Source organism: Sceloporus undulatus, chromosome 1 (assembly GCF_019175285.1).
Source record: "Sceloporus undulatus isolate JIND9_A2432 ecotype Alabama chromosome 1, SceUnd_v1.1, whole genome shotgun sequence".
Lineage (NCBI taxonomy): Eukaryota > Metazoa > Chordata > Lepidosauria > Squamata > Phrynosomatidae > Sceloporus > Sceloporus undulatus.
This window is the reverse complement of record NC_056522.1, coordinates 177,413,842-177,433,024: the sequence shown is the minus strand read 5'-3', so window position 1 is coordinate 177,433,024 and position 19,183 is coordinate 177,413,842. Positions and strand designations below refer to the sequence as shown.

General features: G+C 40.9%; 1 protein-coding gene across 2 annotated transcripts in view; it reads left to right on the top strand.

Annotated features, from left to right (window-relative positions):
* The window catches only part of SPRED2 (sprouty related EVH1 domain containing 2), a 96,567-nt gene extending 77,815 nt beyond the window's left edge, over positions 1-18,752 (top strand). For both annotated transcript variants that reach the window (XM_042445316.1, XM_042445317.1), the window contains exons 4-6: positions 1,561-1,625; positions 15,643-15,792; positions 17,852-18,752. In XM_042445316.1, the coding sequence (XP_042301250.1) occupies positions 1,561-1,625; positions 15,643-15,792; positions 17,852-18,505 (869 nt within the window). In that variant the 3' untranslated portion in view covers positions 18,506-18,752. The remainder of the gene's footprint in view (positions 1-1,560; positions 1,626-15,642; positions 15,793-17,851) is intronic.
* The last annotated feature ends 431 nt before the right edge of the window (positions 18,753-19,183 follow it).

Below are 19,183 nucleotides of genomic sequence, written 5' to 3'. Positions count from 1 at the left end.
CAGAATCAAGGTTTGCTTTGTATGGAGAGAGAGAGACTATTTTCAAGCTGTGGCTAATTGAATCTATGGATAAAGATACTGTGGATACGGGGGGCCAACTGTAGCTTGATTGCTGATAGGACTACCATATATAGACATCATATATTGCTAGAATTACACTAGCTGCCAATATGCTGCCAGTCTGAATTCAGTGTGTTCTTGATAAAATGTAAAGCCCTAACTAGTTTACAACCTTGACTTGAGGGAGCACCTCTTATTATATGTTCCTGCCTGAAAATTAGGATCTTCTGGCAGAGGCCCTCATCTGATGTCCCACCAGTGAGGAAAGTACACAGTGTGAGGACACAGGAGAGGGCCTCCTCAGTTGTGGCCACATTTGTGGGAACACCTTTCCCCCTTGGCAGCCTAATGGGCACCAACACAGGTTTCATTTAAGCACCAAATAAAAACATGGCTATGTGTTAAAGCCCTTGGGCCTCACTGATTTATCTCAAAATGTTAATGGACATGGTTTTAAAACATTTTAAATACTTTTAACTTGTTAACATATATAATGTTTTTAGCCTGCTTAATATTTTTGTTGGTTTAACCTGTTGGTATTGATTTTAAATGTGTACCACAGTGACATATTTTGCCATAGGATGGCATAAAAGTATTTTAATAAATGAATAGATTTTTTTTTCATTTCCTTCCGCCACCCTTTAGGAAGGTTACAACCTGAACACTTTATTTCTCAAACCTTCCAATGAAATTTGTTTCTTAAATCTTGCTCTTTTTTAAAATCAAGTCACAGTTTTGTTAGGGAGATTTGATTTAGGGCATTCAGCTTTCTGTCTTCTGAGGTATATAGGAATTTCCCTCTTAGAAGCTGGTTGACAGTGAGAAAATACTTCTGCAACATTACTCAACTTGTACATTCTGATACTGAATTGTTTAAAAGAAATCTAATACATAAATGGCTTTTCAGTTTGCTTTCTGAGACTTGACTTGATTATCCTAGAGCATTAGAGATTTTATGCATTCAGATTAAATTACAATTTTGTTTTATTGAGAACTGTTTTGTTAATTTTCTTTTTTGTTTTTCTTTTTGAAATCATTCACACTGTTGGGACGAGGACCCGAAGTTCAAATTTGTTTAAGCAGCTGTTTTAGTCACTTTTTCTAACTTTTCCTAGCATGTCTATTCCTAATTTTGACACAACTTCCTTTAGCATTTTAAAAGATCGGTTTGGGAACTCACCAAGAATATTCAGATCAAATTAATTGCTCCTGAGGGAAAAAAACACAAAACAGTATTGGCACAATCAGAAAGGACATACACAATAATTTTAAGCATGCAGCAGGGAGTTTATCTCCCCACACCCATCCAGCATTGACCCCCCTCCTTGTCACTAGTTGGCTTTTGAAATGTGGGCAAGTTTAAAAGGGGGCTTGTGCCAAAAAAAGAAAGTGAAATTGCAGATGTGCATGCACACTCCTTTGCACCTGTGTAATAAATAGGCTTGCTGGATTGTGGTAATTATGTATAGCAACAGCACATATTTTAAACTGTCTTTCCAGGATCTACAACTTCGTCCTCAACAATCCACAATGAGACTGAAGTTGGAGATGATGACGTCTTTACAGTAAGTATCTTTCACTTAGGAATTACTCCTTTGTGTCTTCTGAAATACTTTCTTATTTTCTGCAAAAGATTATACAGGCTAAAGAGCTGTGGCAAAACTGTACATGAAAATACCAGTGCTTATTTTTAACGTTACTGATTTCAACATGTATATCCTGCTTTTCAGAGATAAAAATTATATTCACTATAGCCTACAGGAATGCAAACATTAAAGTAAAATCCTAACAAAGAACAACTGAAAGAGCACCATAAAAACATAACAAACAACAAAGATTAGAGATGTCGTAAAGGCAACAAAATGTATCAACACAGACTCTGACATAAAAAGAAATCTTGCTTAAATGAATCGGTAGAACTGGATCCTAATGAACCTTCCTTTGTAAGTTATTCAGTAGTTCAAAATGTCATAGTGTCACAGCTAGAAAATACACTTGCCCTATCTTATCTCCCCCCCACCCAAACTACACTTTTGTTAGTGAAAGGACAACAAAGCAGAAAAGATCTATACCAGTGGTTCTCAAAAAATGGGGCAAGACCCCCAGGGTGGCACAAGACTTGGAGGCTCTGATCCCACCTCTTCCTCTTCCTTAAATTTTTAATATGTAAAATATACACATGTGTTGAGTTAAATATAGAATTTACTTAAATAAAACTTATAATTTGAACAAATTTATTTCCTTATACAATGTTAAATTATGAAGAGACATGAATGTGCAAATGGAAATATGCTTACCAAATAAACAAAATAATTTTATTCATATATTGTATTGAGTAGGGGGGGGTGCCAAGTCAGCATGTAGATGTAAAGGGAGTTCCAAGGATAAAAAAGTTTGAGTTCCACAAATCTACACAGTCTGTTTCAACTAAATTGTGAGATGATTGGCAGCCATGTGTTCAAAATGCTTGTCCTCCCCTTTGAAAACAAACAAACAAAACAAACATTTAAAAAAGTCACATTTCAGCTACTTGATGGTGAAAGTCCTTCCCTAGAGCCTCCCAGGAAGAGTCCGAACCTTATCCTCTTTTGTGGACAAATTTTCCACTCTCTTGAACCTATCACTCCAAATGGCAGATTTAATCAGCCATGATAGATGTGGGTCCAAGGAGACTTGGAAGACTTCATCATTCCATATTCATGATTCGCAACTTGTAAAGTATCTGTATAAATTGATCAGTGACTACCGGGACAGTTTGTGTTACAACATTTTATAGTGATTGATTGATTGATTATGGTGCTGGATCTGTACTTTGAAAACTGAGCTCACAAATGAGTGGAGACCTACATTTGTTGTTCAATCTATACATTCAGAATTATGAAATAAAATTTGAACATGTACCTTCAGAAATCACATGGAATAATCTATGAACAAGAAACCTGATGTACCAGGTCACATACAGTATATGCTCAAAATATATTATATAAAATAAGCATTGGAGGAAGGAGAATACATAAAAGTATGCAACTTTTTTGGAGTCGGAAATTGCATACAGCCTTGATTTGTACGTTTAGGCAGAAACCTATAAGAATTTTGGGGATTTGGAGGGTATATAACAAGAAATTAGTGGGAAAGTTAAGGGGAAATGCACCCAAGTCAGATCTTTTGACCAAGAGGAATAAACATCCTCAACCTGAAAAGTACAATATTGCTCTGGGTTTGTGATGTTTTTCCTGTAGCAACTGCGACCTGAGTCTCTGTGACAGTTGGCATGTTGTTTTCGTCTGTCCTCTTGTCATAGTTATAAGACAAACAACAGCAGGCAAGGTTAAAAGGTGACTTCCTCTCCTCCAGAGCAAAACTATCATTAGCAGCTGCTTCCCAGCTACCTGCCAGAAGTGATTTATAGACTCCATGATGGAGAGGGAAGTGGAGCAGGGGAGGGGGTGGTTGCTGTGCTGGAGCTGGAATGCTCTTCTACAGCAATAGCCCAATAAGAGTGCTCTGGGAGTGTCACTGTTGTACATATGAGCACCCTGAGGACTGTTGCCTTGAACCATCAAACCATCACTAGGCATTTGAACACAAATGGCGATATGCATATTGTGATGGCCTTGCCGTAATAAAATCATAGAATCATAGAGTTGGAAGAGATCGCAAGGGCCATCCAGTCCAACCCCATCCTGCCATGCAGGAAATCTCAATCAAAGCATCCCTGACAAATGGCCATCCAGCCTCTGTTTAATGACCTCTAAGGAAGGAGACTCCACTACACTCCCAGGTAATGTGTTCCACTGTAATCTAGACTGTTTTCTTTCTGGCTGTCCCAAATACAGAAAGTCCATATTGTCAGGAATGGCAGTCAGCTTTTTTTGTTTTGTTTTGTCTGACAACAAAGTGAGTACATTTTGAGCCATACTGATTTCTGTGGGACAGTTAACTAAGGCCTAAATCCAGTTGTTAGTCTCAATTAGAGTAGACCCACTGAATTAATAGAACTTACATAAGTGTTGATTTAAAAGGTTCCCATTGGTTCAATAGCTTTACTTTGGTTGGGAATAACAGTTGCATTTAGGTCTGTGTGCTTAATGCTTTCCCTCCACACAATTCCTGTGAAATCTAAGGGACCTAAAAGGGCTCAGCTGTGGCTGAAATTGTGCCTTTGGATTCCCAAAGATGAAGCTTCCCATTAGGAGGTGTCTCTGCTATGTAATGTAATGTTACCTTAGCTCCAGGGCCTCATTACAACCCCAAAATGTTTTCCATATGTTTGGAAATAAATTACTCCACTCTGCATACTGAATGCTAGTTCTTCTCTAGAGAAAACCTGAGTAAAGCCAGTCATTCCAGGGGGGCGGAGGAGGAGTTCTCTCTTGCCAGCAACCTGCAATTGTGTTGGCCTCCACTTAATTAATCCACTTTCTTCACAGTTTCTTTCCCCTTGGATAATTTGAAGTACTACTAAATCACAATGTAATGCATTCTTGTTGTCCATAGTGTCTCACTCTATGCAACTGTTAAAGGAGGGCTCTGACACCAAATTGCAACTGTCATTGTATTGTTTCATGGTTTTGCAATAGGACAACAGTAAACTTTCTTGTTGTTTAAGAAAATAATTCCTAATGCATGCGTATGTATGTGTTGACCAAGCATTTCTGGTAGCTGAAAAAACAGACAGGACGGAATGTCCTGCTGTCTGTGAATATACAGGTGCTAGTTTTGATAGGATGGGTTTATCTCATTTATGGCCTTTTGAAATGCTATGACTGTTCTTTCTCAAAGGGTAAAGTGTTAGCTCATGAAACAAACTCCATATCTGCTTGAGCTGTACCATTAGTACAAAGGATTGTTAAAATAGCTTCCTGTAAGTATATTTATCCCATGTCATACTACAAGCATTTAGCTGAAATTACTGGTCCCCTGCTCTCTTCAAAGCATTTCTTTGGTAACTCTGAACGTGCTTCAGTTTTGTCCATTAAATTATCACCATGTTTTACCACAGCAGACTGGGAAAAGTAATGAGAAACGGTTATGGACAAAGAACATAACTTCCAAATCTCTGGACCATCTTATAAATCATGTAAAGTGTCATTGCCTAGGAACTTCAAAAGCATGTGTAGTAGTTACTGTGTTTGTGCAATTCTTTGAAAACTGTACTCAGAATAAACCTTCCTTTTCCTGGGTGGCAAGCTGAAGAGTTGCAGTCGCAGAAAGGGCATTTCAGTTTTGAGTGTTTCCATTTGGCCTCTCCACAGCTCCTTGCGTCTTCATGAAGTGCATGGCCTTAGTTGCAGCTTGTCTATGACAGAAGGGAATCATGGTCTTCCCGTACATTGGCAACTGGCTCTTCATAGCAGGCTCCGCGCACACACTAACCAACCACATTAATTATTCTTTAATTGTATTAAACTCACCTGGCCTAATGGTCAATGAAAAGAAGTCTCATGTCAAACCGAGCCAAGAACTGAGATTCATCAGAACCATGCTGAATTTGAGGTTGGTGAAGGCATACCTGCCTGCAGACCACTTCCAAAACCTGGTCCATTCCATACTTTGGTGCTGATGCTCCAGGTGCATACAAACCTTTTCACCACCCACCTCAACATCCGCTGCCCCTGCTTCTGCTCCAGGACAGTGGGGAAGGCTCTCTAGAAGACACCTTCCTCTTCCACCAGGGTCAATGACTGATGTTCACCTTCCCCTGACCACCAGAGTTCTCGCAAAGATACAGTGCACCCGCGTTATAGGTGGGTGTGCTTTACGTGGACTTGAGCATACGCGCTCAAGCTGCGGGAAGTGCGCGCGGCACAAGGGGCGGTGCATCCCATTCAGATGAATGGGGCGCGCGCCCATGGTGCCCCATGCACTACCACGCCGTCACGTACGAGCCCCATTCAAATAAATGGGGCTCCAACATAGGCGGAATTCGCCTTACGCAAGAGGTCCAAACGGATCCCTCACGTAAGGCAAGGGCCCACTGTACAAGAAAACCAGGCCAATGTCATTCTCATGACACTGTGGTGGCCAAGGCATCCTTGGTTCACCCCTCTGCTCCACTTTGCCAGGGATCCATGATCTGCCTCCCCCTCTGTTCCATTCATTATGGTCAGGTTCAGCATCCGGACCTCCAAATGCTCCGGCTGATAGCATGGAGAATTTTTTTCTTGCTGACTTTAATCCAATGAATCATCCTTGCATTCCACATGCTTTCCACACAGAAGTCATATGCTTACAAATGGAAGACGATTCAGCCATTCCTAAAGGCTACAGATTGTCCCCCTCCAGGGTTCAAACACATCATGTCCTCAGATTCCTCATCCCTACATATTGCGGATCTCTCCCTGTCCTCAGTTAAATGCTACCTTGTTACCATCTCTTCAGAACTGCAGCGAAGAAAACATCCCTCTTATTTTCGGGATCCAGCCATCAAGGCATTTCTTAAAGCAGAGGTTCCCAATCTTGGCTCCAAGGAGCCCTTAGGGCTCCGTGTGCACTTCCCAGGTGCTCTGCAGCCACTCCAGGAAAATAAAAGAAATTAAAACTTGTAAGATATAGGGTAGGCTTCTTAGGAGCTCTGCCATAGATATAATGGCTCTATGAGTCAAAAGGGTTGGGAAACCCTGCTTTAAAAGATACCTTCATTTACATCCACCTGTCTTCAGCCAATGCCAGCATGGAGCCTCTATCTGGTGCTTTATCGACTGTCAAAGAGACCATTCAAACTCTTTGTCACAGGCAGCCTTAGACTCTCTCATGGAAAATGGTTTTCCTAGTGGTGATTTCTTCAGCACGATGGGCAGGAGAACTCTCTGCCCTACATGTCAATCCCCCTTTATCTCCAGTTCCATCAGGACAAGGTGTTGGTGCTACAACCGGATATCTCCTTCCTCTTGAAGGTGGTTTTTGCCTTCCACCTGAACCAAGTCATTATACTCTCTGCCTTTGTGCAGAATCCTACTTCTGACTTTGAGAGTGTGTTCCATTCCCTCAATGTTCAAAGAGCCCTTGCCTTCTCCATTGACAGGACTTCTAATTCAACGAAAACCACTAGACTTTTTGCCCGCTATTCGAATTCGAAGCTGGGACTACCAATGTCTCTCCCTGCCCCATTCATAATCTCTTCTGGCCATAAAATGTTAATGTACAATAAATATGAGATTGGGGAGGTTGCAAAACTTAACACTGGCTTTGCAATATGTGGCTTTTTTCAGCAAATTTTATATTTAGCTAGATTAACCATAGGTGCATCTAGAATGATGATTTACCAAGCTAAATTATGTATGTCTAATTGCTTGGACTATCTATAGTGAGTGCATAGCTAAAATTTATCATGACATATGGATCCTGCTAACAAAATCAAGCATCCTTTGTCTGCATAGTCAGCATAAATATTGTAAAATGCAAAAACATGTCCTGTCTTCTTTCTTCCCACATCATTCCCCTACAGACAAAATTGAGAAACCAGATCTCTTCCCACTGACTCCTTCATGAAACCTTTGGCCTACTTTTTCTCCCATATGTTATAGCCACACTGTAAAAATGTGCATAGCAGAGTGTGTGTGCCTGTACTTGATTTTTTCTTTCTTTTTAGCAGCCAGTTAGCATCTCATTCTCTAACAAGAGAGAGAGAGAGAGAGATTTATTTTTTGCATCATCTTAGTTCAGTTTATAGCACATATTTAATTAACACTGTTCTTGACTGTGGGCTGCAGCAGAAGCACTGAAGTTAGTAAAATTTTGAAGTCTGATTGAGAAAGAAAATTCTGTGATATCTTAATGTTTAAGGCTGCACAACATATGATGGGAGGAAGAATAAGAAAATTATCCCTGCAGGTTTGTCATTGCTGGAGTAGGAGTGGTCCAGATAAGGATATTATAGGTAATGGAGGGGAAGGGGGGGGGGGGCAAATGTTCACTATTATCTTATTTTAGATGCATTTCAAATCTGGTGGAAATAATAATAATAATAATAATAATAATAATAATAATAATAATAATATATGGAAACAATGAGTGTGTGGCACTTCCAAGATTAGCAGCTTTCTAACTGTGTTAAGGATGTGAAAAGCATGTTGCTGTGCCATGGATTTTTCTCAAATCTGGACATCTTCATATGTGAGATGGTGCTAAAAGTATTCATCAGCCACTTCAAGAAATCTCTGCTCTAGTGCAAAACCAAGATGTCAAAAGGCAGTGTGTGAGTGTGTGGGAAGGTGTTCTTCATGTTTCCGAAATGTAATTTGCATAAATGTAAGTGCTGAAAGTAAGGTTTTACAAGTGTTTGTGTTTGTTTATTGAATGGCCCAACACTCATCATATGCAAAATACATCCAGTGTTACCTAGTTTGGAGCAGCCAACAACTGTCATGTTTCCCAGCACTGAGCATTTTACCAAATGCACACACATGCACATTCTGCTTCCCCTTCTCCCAAAAAAGGCAACCATGAAATGTGCAAATTGTTCTCCAGACACTCATGATCGAGAAAAAAAAACTCTAAATCTCACAGTGAGGAGGGGAAAAACATGTTTTTAATAAACAAATGTGAAAGTGAATGTAATGAGGATTTACATCCATAATGTGTATAAAAAAACTTACTGGGATTTCCCTGGAAGTAGAAACAAGAGGGAGCCTTGTGGCTTATTAAACATTTATTAATTTGGCATACATTTTTGTAGACTGCCATCCATTCAGCCCCCTTCATCAGACACACCACAAAGGGTTATATAAAATAAAATATCCTTGTCATCAATGTGACTTCAGACAGTTGTTTTTGCTGTAACAGACTAACTTGACTACCTACCTGGAAATGCCTAGAAGTAGAATGGTGCTGAAGTTGTCATTAACTTCCCCAACTATAGTCTAAACTGGACTGGTCTTTCCTCTCTGCTGTCTTTCCTCAAGACATCTTTTCTCAGGTTGTGTGTCACATGTTAGGTGCAATTTGTGAAGAGCAAGAATATGAAAAATGCCCACAGCAGGGAGGCAGGTATTGTGCCTCAGAGTTTGAATAGCATGATTCTGACAGTAAATCGCGTTGGATCCTTCCAGGATAATATTTAATTAGCAAATCTATGTTGACCATTAAGGCAAACCCCAGAGGCTATATTGCGGTAACACAGTTCAGTCTACTAGACAGGTGACGACACCATAGGTTTCTTTCATCAAGCAAAGATGGAGAGAGATAACTGAATTTTAAAGGAGGGTTGGGAGTTACATTCTTAAAGCCATGAGTTAGGGGGGTGTCCCTCATGAGCTTAACTGGATATTCTCCATCTCATCTCAAGACATCATAACAGCCAGTATAACTAACATTGTCGCTTCTCCAACCCATTTTCCCATGTTTGGGTTTTGGGTTTTTATAAAATCATCTTTACCTTAGGAAGGAACCTGTATTTTCAAAAGCTTGCAAAGATAATGTTGTGCCTTTTTTGGACTACTTAGTAAAGGCACTACCACAATATGGACTCAATCAGCATGGTTTATTTTATCAAAAAGTTGCTAAAAGGGAGACTGCATTTGGTTTGTAAATGTCTTCCCCTAAAACACAGCAAGGCTATTCATATGGGAAGAAGTGGAGGAATACATGGTGCCTTCTTATATATTACAAAACTTACATCAGGTATAATCCTGATTCTTTTACTTTTCATCTCAAGGGAGCAGGAAGGGGGAATGTCGAGGTATACTGGTAGTGGATCATTTTTGTGGATCTGTGCCCAGTGCACATGCAAGCCAATAAGCATGTGCAAATGTTTTGTGTTCAAACTTTATCATCCTCCAAATTTCAACATTTCTGACCCATGTGGATGAAGTCATGTAAGGATGTTGGAGTTCAGTTTCCTGTTTATACTTTAAACTTGGCATGGGGAAAGAGATGCTTTAAAAAAAATCAGCATGCAATGATTAACTTTTCTAACAATCAAGATAGTCGACCGTACTTTGTCAGCTTTTTCTCTTAGTGCAGTACCATACAGGAGACATCTTTCCCCATTTCTGTGTGTTTCAAAGTTATAACCTGTGTGCAGTTAAGCTTAGTATCATTCAGTGGATTCTAACAAACAGAGGCTCAGTTATGCAGACATAACTCCGCCAATTTGAGAGTGGTGCTTGTATTCAAAAGCTGTATTGCTAATGACAGAAATGACAAGACAGTGGAAATCTTAGCAAACATAGTAAACTTTGTCAGGAATGGAGGAGCACAGTTGCTGGGTTAGAATAGCTACAGACACAATTGGAATTGTTTAGATGCTTCTCTTCTTGGGCTCTAAGAATAACAAACCTAAGTCCTAGGAACAAGGCACACTTTTTTTCTGAATACAAATGGGTTGCATATGCAAGCCATTTACTACTACTTCCCTGTATTTGTATCCCGTCATTCTCCCAGAACCAGGGATTGAGTCTGTTCACAGTGTCGTTAATGAACCGATGCAACTAAAAGCACAATTTTATAGTCTTAAAAAGATTTTCAGGAGTGGCCATGCTACAACAAAGTAAAACAAAATCCATAAAAGTGTGATGACCTTTTTGGTCAGCCAAAATGTACAAAACAACCAGTGCGAGCTTTTGAGGCTCCTGAGGGCAAAAGATGTTTAAAACTCATACAGGAGGGAGAAACATTGACCTTGTCACAGAGCTACATTTTCCATAGATGTCTCTGCTGTAGTTCAGTTGGTTTTGAGGAATCTCACTGTAGGCAGAAGTCACTCCCCTCTTGGCCATGTGGGGACTTCAGACAAATTACAGTAAAACCTAAACTCCATTAGCAGCAGCAAAGAAACCTCTAACAGAGTTTAAATTTAATGGGAGAAAAGTGGTGTATAAATGAATATTGTTGTTGTTCCCTTGGAATTACTCAAAAAACCCTTTCTGAGGTCCTAATCGGACATACCTGTGCGGGGCGGTGGGCTTCTATACACCTGAGTCAGAGGCTTGCATGACAAGTTGAATGTGTGCTTTTGTTTGGATCTCCCCTCAATATGATAGCCGAATGGCTATAGCAAGGCAGTGTTAAAACAAAATCACTGTATTATTTGAGAGAGAGAGAGAGATAAAATCATTACAGGTAAGGAGAGTAAAATCTGCATATAGCACCTAGTATGCATGTTTGAAGCTACACTGGTACCCCGGGATACGAAATACCCAGGTTACGAAATTTCCGGGATACGAAAAAATCCCATAGGAAATAATTGTTCCGGGTTACGAATGTTTTTTCGGGTTACGAAAAAATTTTTGGTGCTTTTTTCGGCTTTTTTGCACGAAATCGCGGCTTTTCCCCATTAGCGCCTATGGGCTATTCGGCTTACGAAGTATCCCGGGTTACGAAAGCGGCGGCGGAACGAATTAATTTCGTAACCCGGGGTACCAGTGTATATGGCTTTGACTGTAGAGTGAAAAGTAATGTATTGGGGCATAATAGGGTTTCTCCTTTGCCTACAAGTTGGCACTTTCCTCCCCAATTAGTGACCTGGTGGTGAAATGTTTCATTTTGGCATTGTTCAAAGTTAAATCATGTTGGGCCAGTGTGTCATTGGTGTGGAGTACCTGTGAAGAACCAGACTGTCCTGGAGTAAGCACTTATTCCAGAGTTGTGGTATTCATTTGCTGTTTACAAAAGACCTCCCAGTGCTGTGTTCTGTGGCCTGAAGGCTCTGGGCCTTTCACAGGGCTTCTCCCACCCCCACCTTTTCTTTCTGTGTCCTTCACTTCTTGAATACTTGCAGAAGATCCATCACTTTGACCAGTGGCATGGCAACCCTTCTGGACAATGGCCATGACCTAGGGATTCACTTGTGCTTCTCAACTGTAATGCACACTGTGTGAGGGAAGCTTGCAGCCCTCCATGTTCTGCTCCTAATTTGGAGGAATGGCAGTAATCACTGTGGCCATTCCAAAATTCATAAGTGTTTTGCAGGGATCTAACATGGTGGCCTAGTGTTCCCACTACAACCCCTTTTTGCAGCCAGAACATGGTCTTTCCATTTGGATCCTTTGTTCATCAATCAGTAAATGTGATATCAGAAAGTGATTTGCATGTGCAGATCAGACTGATAGTAGTTGACTTGTGCCCTGTCTCAGTGCTAGGGAATCCTGGGGACTACAGTTTATTGTCGCACTAGAGCTGTTTGGCAGAGAAGGCTAAATGTCTCAAAACTACAGTTCCCAGAATTCCCTAGTATTAAGCGAGGACAATTAAGGCAGTTTCAAACTGGATTATTTCTGCAGTGTGTTTTGGACCGCTGTTGTTGTTGTGTGCCTTCAAGTTGTTTCTGATTTATGGTGACCCTAAGGTGAACATACCATGGGGTTTTCTTGGCAAGTTTCTTCAGAGGAAGTTTGCCATTGCTTCTGTCTGTGGTTGAGAAAGTGTGACTTGCCCAAGGTCACCCAGTGGGTTTCATGGCTGAGCCATGATTCGAGCCCTGGTTTCCAGAGTCATAGTCCATTGCTCAAACCACTGTGCCATGCTGGTCCTCTTGCAAATGTGCAGCATTCCCCCATAATGTTCTTATTTGCTCTTTGGAGGGTTGTTTTATATACTGGTCCCTTCATTGTGTGTAGCACTATGCCAGCATCCAGTTAGGGTCATTGCACTGATGGAAGTTTCCATGTATTTGGGGAAAAGTGGTCTCCTCCTCCCACATGCAGTCCATATGCTCTCTTCCTCTGCCCCAGCCCTCCACATTGACTGAAAATGATCTGGCAGATTTTTGAGTACTCTGCTGAGGAAATACAGAGGATGTGTGAAAAGGGACATCTGCCTCTCCTGAGATGCTCCGACAGACTGTTTCCATTAGTGCAAAGACATAGCTGGATCCTGGCCTTGGTCTGTATAATGATTTAGATATGTCTCCATAGACTGTGATAAACAATCAAATCTTATTTAAACCCCACAATAAAAGTTGATGCTGGTTTTGTAGTAGAGCAAGTATAGGATGGATTTTATTGTTCACAGAAAATACTTAAATGAATATAAATATTCATCAGAATATGACATGAACATACTTAGATTATTGTATGATCCTAAATGCTAATTCCTAGATCCTAGAAAGTTTAATCCTGGATTAGATTTAGACCACTGCTTAAAAAAAATAGTCTGTGCATACAAAGACATACTTTGTATTGCTCTTTGTGTATTTGTAGAATGCCAGTCTACCTATCTGTGACCAGGAAGGAAAGAAGGTGTAGGGCACTTGGGCAGAGCAAAGAAGGGGTTTCATTCAATAATGTGCATTTGGGGGGAATTTCTGAGAATATATGCAATCATGTTGATAGAACCAATGTGGTGTAGTAGTCGAACACTCAAAATACTACACCACATTGGTTCTGTGAACATGATTTCATAGATTCTCAGAAAGTTGAACAGAGTAGTGTTCGACTACTACTCTGTAGTGTTAGATCAGGGTTCCGTTCCCTGCTCAGCCATAGAAACCCACTGGGTAACCTTGGCCAAGTCATACACGCTCAGCCCCAGATAAATGGGGCCATGATAAATTTGCCTTAAGGTTGCCATAAATCGAAAATGACTTGAAGGCACATAACAACAACAAATCTCTGAGAAATGCTGCACGTTGCTGTGTTCTATCCCTGAAGGTGACATTCTGAGTGGCTCATGCTTGGCATGTAAACACAGTGGCCTCAGCAGACTGACAAGGAGATGATTGACAACTTCCTGTTCCCAAAGTAAAAAAGGATTAAGGAATCACCTTGTAAACTATAATGCGAAACATTAATAAGGCTTTGATGGAATCCATAAGGGAAAAAGGGATCTGGAGCTAGTCTTTAAAGTTGTTTCTGGCTTCTCTGTCCCTTTAAAGGGGGAGAGCCTCAGTGCTAACTTTGACCATTTATCTTAACTGAAGCAGAATGAAAGCTGATGCAAGACCACAAGGCAAACGATTGCAGATTATTACTCTATAACTTCCTTAAACAGATCTGGTTTTGAGCTCTCCCCTGTCCTAATGCTTAGTAGGATATGCCTGAAGTTCCAGTAATATGTGAAGTTTCATTAATGTGTTTTACTAAAGTTCTTTTTCTTTTTCCTCATTGCATCTGAAACCAAAAGGCAATTAGTCTGCTGGAGCCATGCAACAGGCAAATAGAACAGTTGCAAAATGGAGGGCTAGCCAGGAAAGGAAAAAAAGCTCCTTACAATTCCTAGGCACCTGTCCGTCTTCATTGACTATAATAAAGCTTTCTGCAAACTGATGCACTTTTCCCATAGGTAGTTGCTGGAATATAAAAAGAGTCACTGGGAAATGTTGTTCTGGCCCATTTAGATCAGAACCACCCCCCCCCCAGGCCTTTTGCTGTCCTGGTGCATTGACTGATGTTGGAAAACCTGGAGCAAACTGGGGAACAGAAAGTGCAGAAAACCAGTCAGAAATGAGCAACTTCCAGAGGGTATGTCCACCAGGGGCCTTACTGTTGGTGCATCCACCTTACTGTTGGGGCTAACACTGCCTGATTTGTTGTAGAGGCAGTAACCAAAAAAGTACTACTTTCCCTTAAACAAGGTCCATGTTTCCTACTTGCCATGTCTCCAAATAGAATTGAGTGCCCAAGAGCACTATTTCACATTTTAAAGGAAGAAAGTGAATTTTTCACCTTCATCACTGCATATTTCACCTTCATCGCTTCAGCACTAAATGAGGGAGTGGCATACACAATTAGGATCTGCCAAAATGAGGATGGGATACTTGTAGACCACTGGCCCACATCTCTGTTAGTAATTCCCAATAGGGTGGAAAGTGCAACAATTATTACAATTTTGGCCCAAATTGTGAGATGAGAGTCTTAAAACAAGATGGGAGAGCAGCCTTGAGAGAGAAGGAAAGGAAATGTGACTGCTTTCTGGAAGCAGACTCCATCCTCCTTTTCTCACTACTGCTTCCCTCACCCACACCACCCTGAATAAGATGACAGGTGAAACATTTGTATTTGCTTGACATTAGAAGCATTTGAGTTCAAAATTTGTGTTGAAATATATTGTGCTGATCTACATGCTCAGCATTCAGACGTAGCTATTTACAGCTTTTAAAAATTCCTCCCAACTTCAGCTGCGCATTCATGAGCTTATGCTTAACAGTTAAAAGGAAGAATACTGCAGGCAGAGATTTCTCAGAGCAGACAAATGATATTTTAAGAAGTCAGATGGGGTCACTTATTTGTAGTTATGACTGTCCACCCTTATTTTAGATGGAATCTGCCACCAAAATAGAACTCAACAGCTGATGCAACTAAAACTTCCAAAATAACCTTACAAAATATGTCAAACTTTGTATAAAAGCGTTATAACATTTATCTATGACCAGTTTCTTCTTTTGCAGAAGACAGCAGAGTGAATATGAGCCTAGTGAATCTATATTTGAAGTACTAGACTGTCCTGTAGAAAATGGGTCCTTCCTAATGATAGCAGGGCCAGAAATGTGGGTTTTCAGAAATGTGGGCCATGCAACACTATGTAGTATTTGATGGGGTAGGGGAGTTTCTGATGTTTATCTAGATGACTTCTGGATTGTGTCTCCGATCTTCAGAAACAGCATTTGTACCATTCATCTTCACCTTTCTCAATTATTCCTAACAGAATGCTACGGACAGCTCTTCTAATTCTTCTCAGAAGAGAGAACAGCCTTTGCGAACACTAGCCTCCCCTCCATCCTGTGAACATCACAGAATTTGCACCCGTGGTCATATTCATGACCAGTTTAGCCCTGACCACTACCATCTAGAACAAGTGAGTCTTCTCCACCATGCTCGCATTTTCAGAGGGGTGGTCCTGTTATTCTTGGGATGTCTTTCAGCCTTCAGAAAGTTAAGCATTTTCAACACAGGTATATACATTTCTAGCAGAAAGGGTAATGGTGAGGGGTTACCTTGATAAGAACTTTCAACTATCACACTGTTCCAAGAAGGACATTGGTTTGTCTGATTTTCAAGAAACAAATCAGAACTGTTCTTGTTAGTTTGGTGTACACAAGTAGCCTCAGTATTTGTGCAACCCTGTGATTTCATGTTAAGGAGAGGGTTTATGCATGAAAGCCAGTACCTCCCCTACCCACCGCAATAGATTTCTTCCTGTGTTTCTAGGTTGTGAATTACATGAAAAAACATGCATTTATCTGCCTGTATCAGAATACAGCCAACAACTACTAAGAATTTCAGTGGCTCATCCTCCAGCTCAGCTGCTCCATTCATGGGAATGACTGCGAGTCATTCATGTACAAGCCAATTCCCATTGGTTTCTCTCTGGGTATAGCTGAAAGATGATGTGGAGGGAAATTGAAAAATGCAGGTTATATATATGAATCAGCCTTGCTTTTGATCTGCTGTTCTTTGCTGATTGAACTTGCAACTATGTGTGTCACATTAACTTGGCCCTTTGGTTATTTAAAGAAAATTTATAGATAGGCAGTACCTTTTATTAGGGACACTAGAATGTTAACAAAAATGGCACATAGTGAGCATAAAGTTTCACATTCTCCAGAATTCTTCATCAGACAAAATACTAGAAAAATAAGACAATACGGTGAAGAACAAAGAATCTAAAAAAGTGGATTCGCTATTGCGTAAGTCTCTGCAACAGCAAGATTGTTACTGCAGGCTCAGTGCAGAGTTTAGGTAGTAAAAGTATCAGCTTTCTGCTTGCTGCGATAGACACTTCATGATGTTTCTCCATCCCCATTGAGCAGAAAGCTAGCTAGCAATTCAGAGTATTTTTTTATCTGAAAACAAATAAAGGGATTTCTTATTTACAGTACTTATAGAACAGTTTGACAAAGTGCAATACTTAGCCACTCATACTCCACAGTCTGGCCAAAAGCAGTATGAATGGCCCCTCTTAGAAGCTTCCAGAAGCAACAATTCACCTCTTAAATATTTTGTAGAGCAGAAGTAGACAACTATGGAAGGATAGGGGGCTTCATTGCATTAGCCCCCTCTCAGGAGGCCTTGGAGGGCCAGCCCCCACATACTGAACCTGCTTCTGCAAAAAGAAATTAAATGTTTAATAATAATAATAATAATAATAATAATAATAATAGGATTTATTTATATGCCGCCCAATCACTGGGAATCCGGGCTGCTTACAACAGAGGGGATAATAGATGGTTCCCTGCCCTCAAGCTTACAATCTAAAATGTTTACCCTCAAAGCCCTTCCAGGGGACAAGGGGGCATTTTCTTCATCCTTTGGAGCCTTCCTGGAGCAGTTGAGGCCCAGGAGAGGCCCTTTTTTTAACAACAGGAAAGTGGATGGAAGTCACTTCGTATTCACTTTATTTCAAAAAGAACTCTCTCAGACCTAATTTGGCCCATCGTGGATACAAAATGTGGTAGAAGTACTTCCCACATCTCCTAGAGTACAGTTGGGGGCAAACAATTTGCAAAAAAATTAGTCTTGAGGGGCCCAAGGGGCCTTCAGACGTAGTAGAGATGCCCTCTGCAACGACTAGAGAAGTTTTCCGGCATTTGGAGGGTATTTCGGAGGATGCAGGCTGCAGGCCACACTTTACCCCTCTTCCCCCAACCTAATCACTACATTGTTGATCAAAAACAAAAGTGGACTTCTATCCACCTCTATTTTGATTTTCCTTTCTTTTCCGAGGGTTTCTAGGGCAAGAAATTGGCTCCCAGGCACTCTGCCTTTACCCACCCCTGACCTATAGTGTCTTTCTTGGATTAGTCAGAAAACAAGTTCTAAAACATTGTATTGTGTTGTATTGTATTGTATATTATTATAATTATAGCAATACACTTGTTTTAAAAAATGTATTTTTTCTCATCCTCTTCCTATAGTCAGTCCCGCGACCATATCGGCATGTCAGCTTCCCAGATGATGATGAAGAAATTGTTCGGATTAATCCCCGAGAAAAGATCTGGGTGACAGGTTATGAGGACTACCGCCATACCCCTATGCGAGGGAAGTACATTGATTCAGATGACGGGGACTCCTACGTGCGGTTTGCCAAAACTGAAGCCTCCAAACATGATTATAATTATCCTTATGTAGGCAACTCTGACTTTGATCCCAGTGAAGACATTAAGGGTGCAGTGATAAAGACTCAGCCTGCCAGGTGCAAATCACGGCGGCGGAAAGCAGATGGAGAGAGGTCGCGGTGTGTCTATTGCAGAGACATCTTCAATCATGAGGAGAACAGGAGGGGTCAGTGCCAGGATGCTCCAGACCGAGTGAGAAGCTGCATCCGCCGAGTCAGCTGTATGTGGTGTGCGGACAGTATGCTCTATCACTGTATGTCTGATCCAGAAGGAGACTATACAGACCCTTGTTCTTGCGATACCAGCGATGAAAAGTTTTGCCTCCGGTGGTTGGCCCTTATCGCCTTGTCTTTTATCGCTCCTTGTATGTGCTGTTACTTGCCACTCCGGGCTTGTTATCACTGTGGGGTTATGTGCAGGTGCTGTGGTGGGAAACACAAGGCAGCCGGATGACAACCCTCCAAGCTTGGTTGAAGAACTTGGCCTTTTCTCCTTTGACCTAAGGAGTGTCTTGGTCTGAAGCATTCTCAGATTTTACATGCATCCTTGACACAGCTTGGGAGGGACCCTGACAGGATCCAGAAACCAGTGGGGCGGCCATTACTTTAACCCTTCCCACTTGGCTGCTATGCATTGCTCACTGAGTTCTAACAGACTAATGTGCAGCATAGACTTTTGTATTATTGATCTTTAATCAAAACGAATGTCTTGTACATGTTTATATCTTCCTTCCCTCCCCCCCACCGAGACTGAGACATGAATGGTTGAATATGGTGGAATTCAGGACATTTCAGTGATCCCTATATTTAGCAAGCTATTGGTGCATGTGAAAGTATGGTATAATGGAACAAAATCCCATTTTTGAGTGTGTCCAACTTGCAGCCAGTTATAGAGTGAGTGAGTGTGCGCGTGCGCATGCGGTGGAACCTGTGTGCATGTGTATCTGTGTACAGAAGGTATGCTAATAAGAAATGTATATCCTGAAACGGTATTGCTGACAATCTCTATTGAAAGAATTCATGCAAACTGCAGTTTAAGTGTCCACCAAGTAACTTGACAGTCACTTTGAATGATGTCTCTATTCTTCAGACATTTGAGTGGAATGTAGGAAACAAGCCTTAGTATCATATA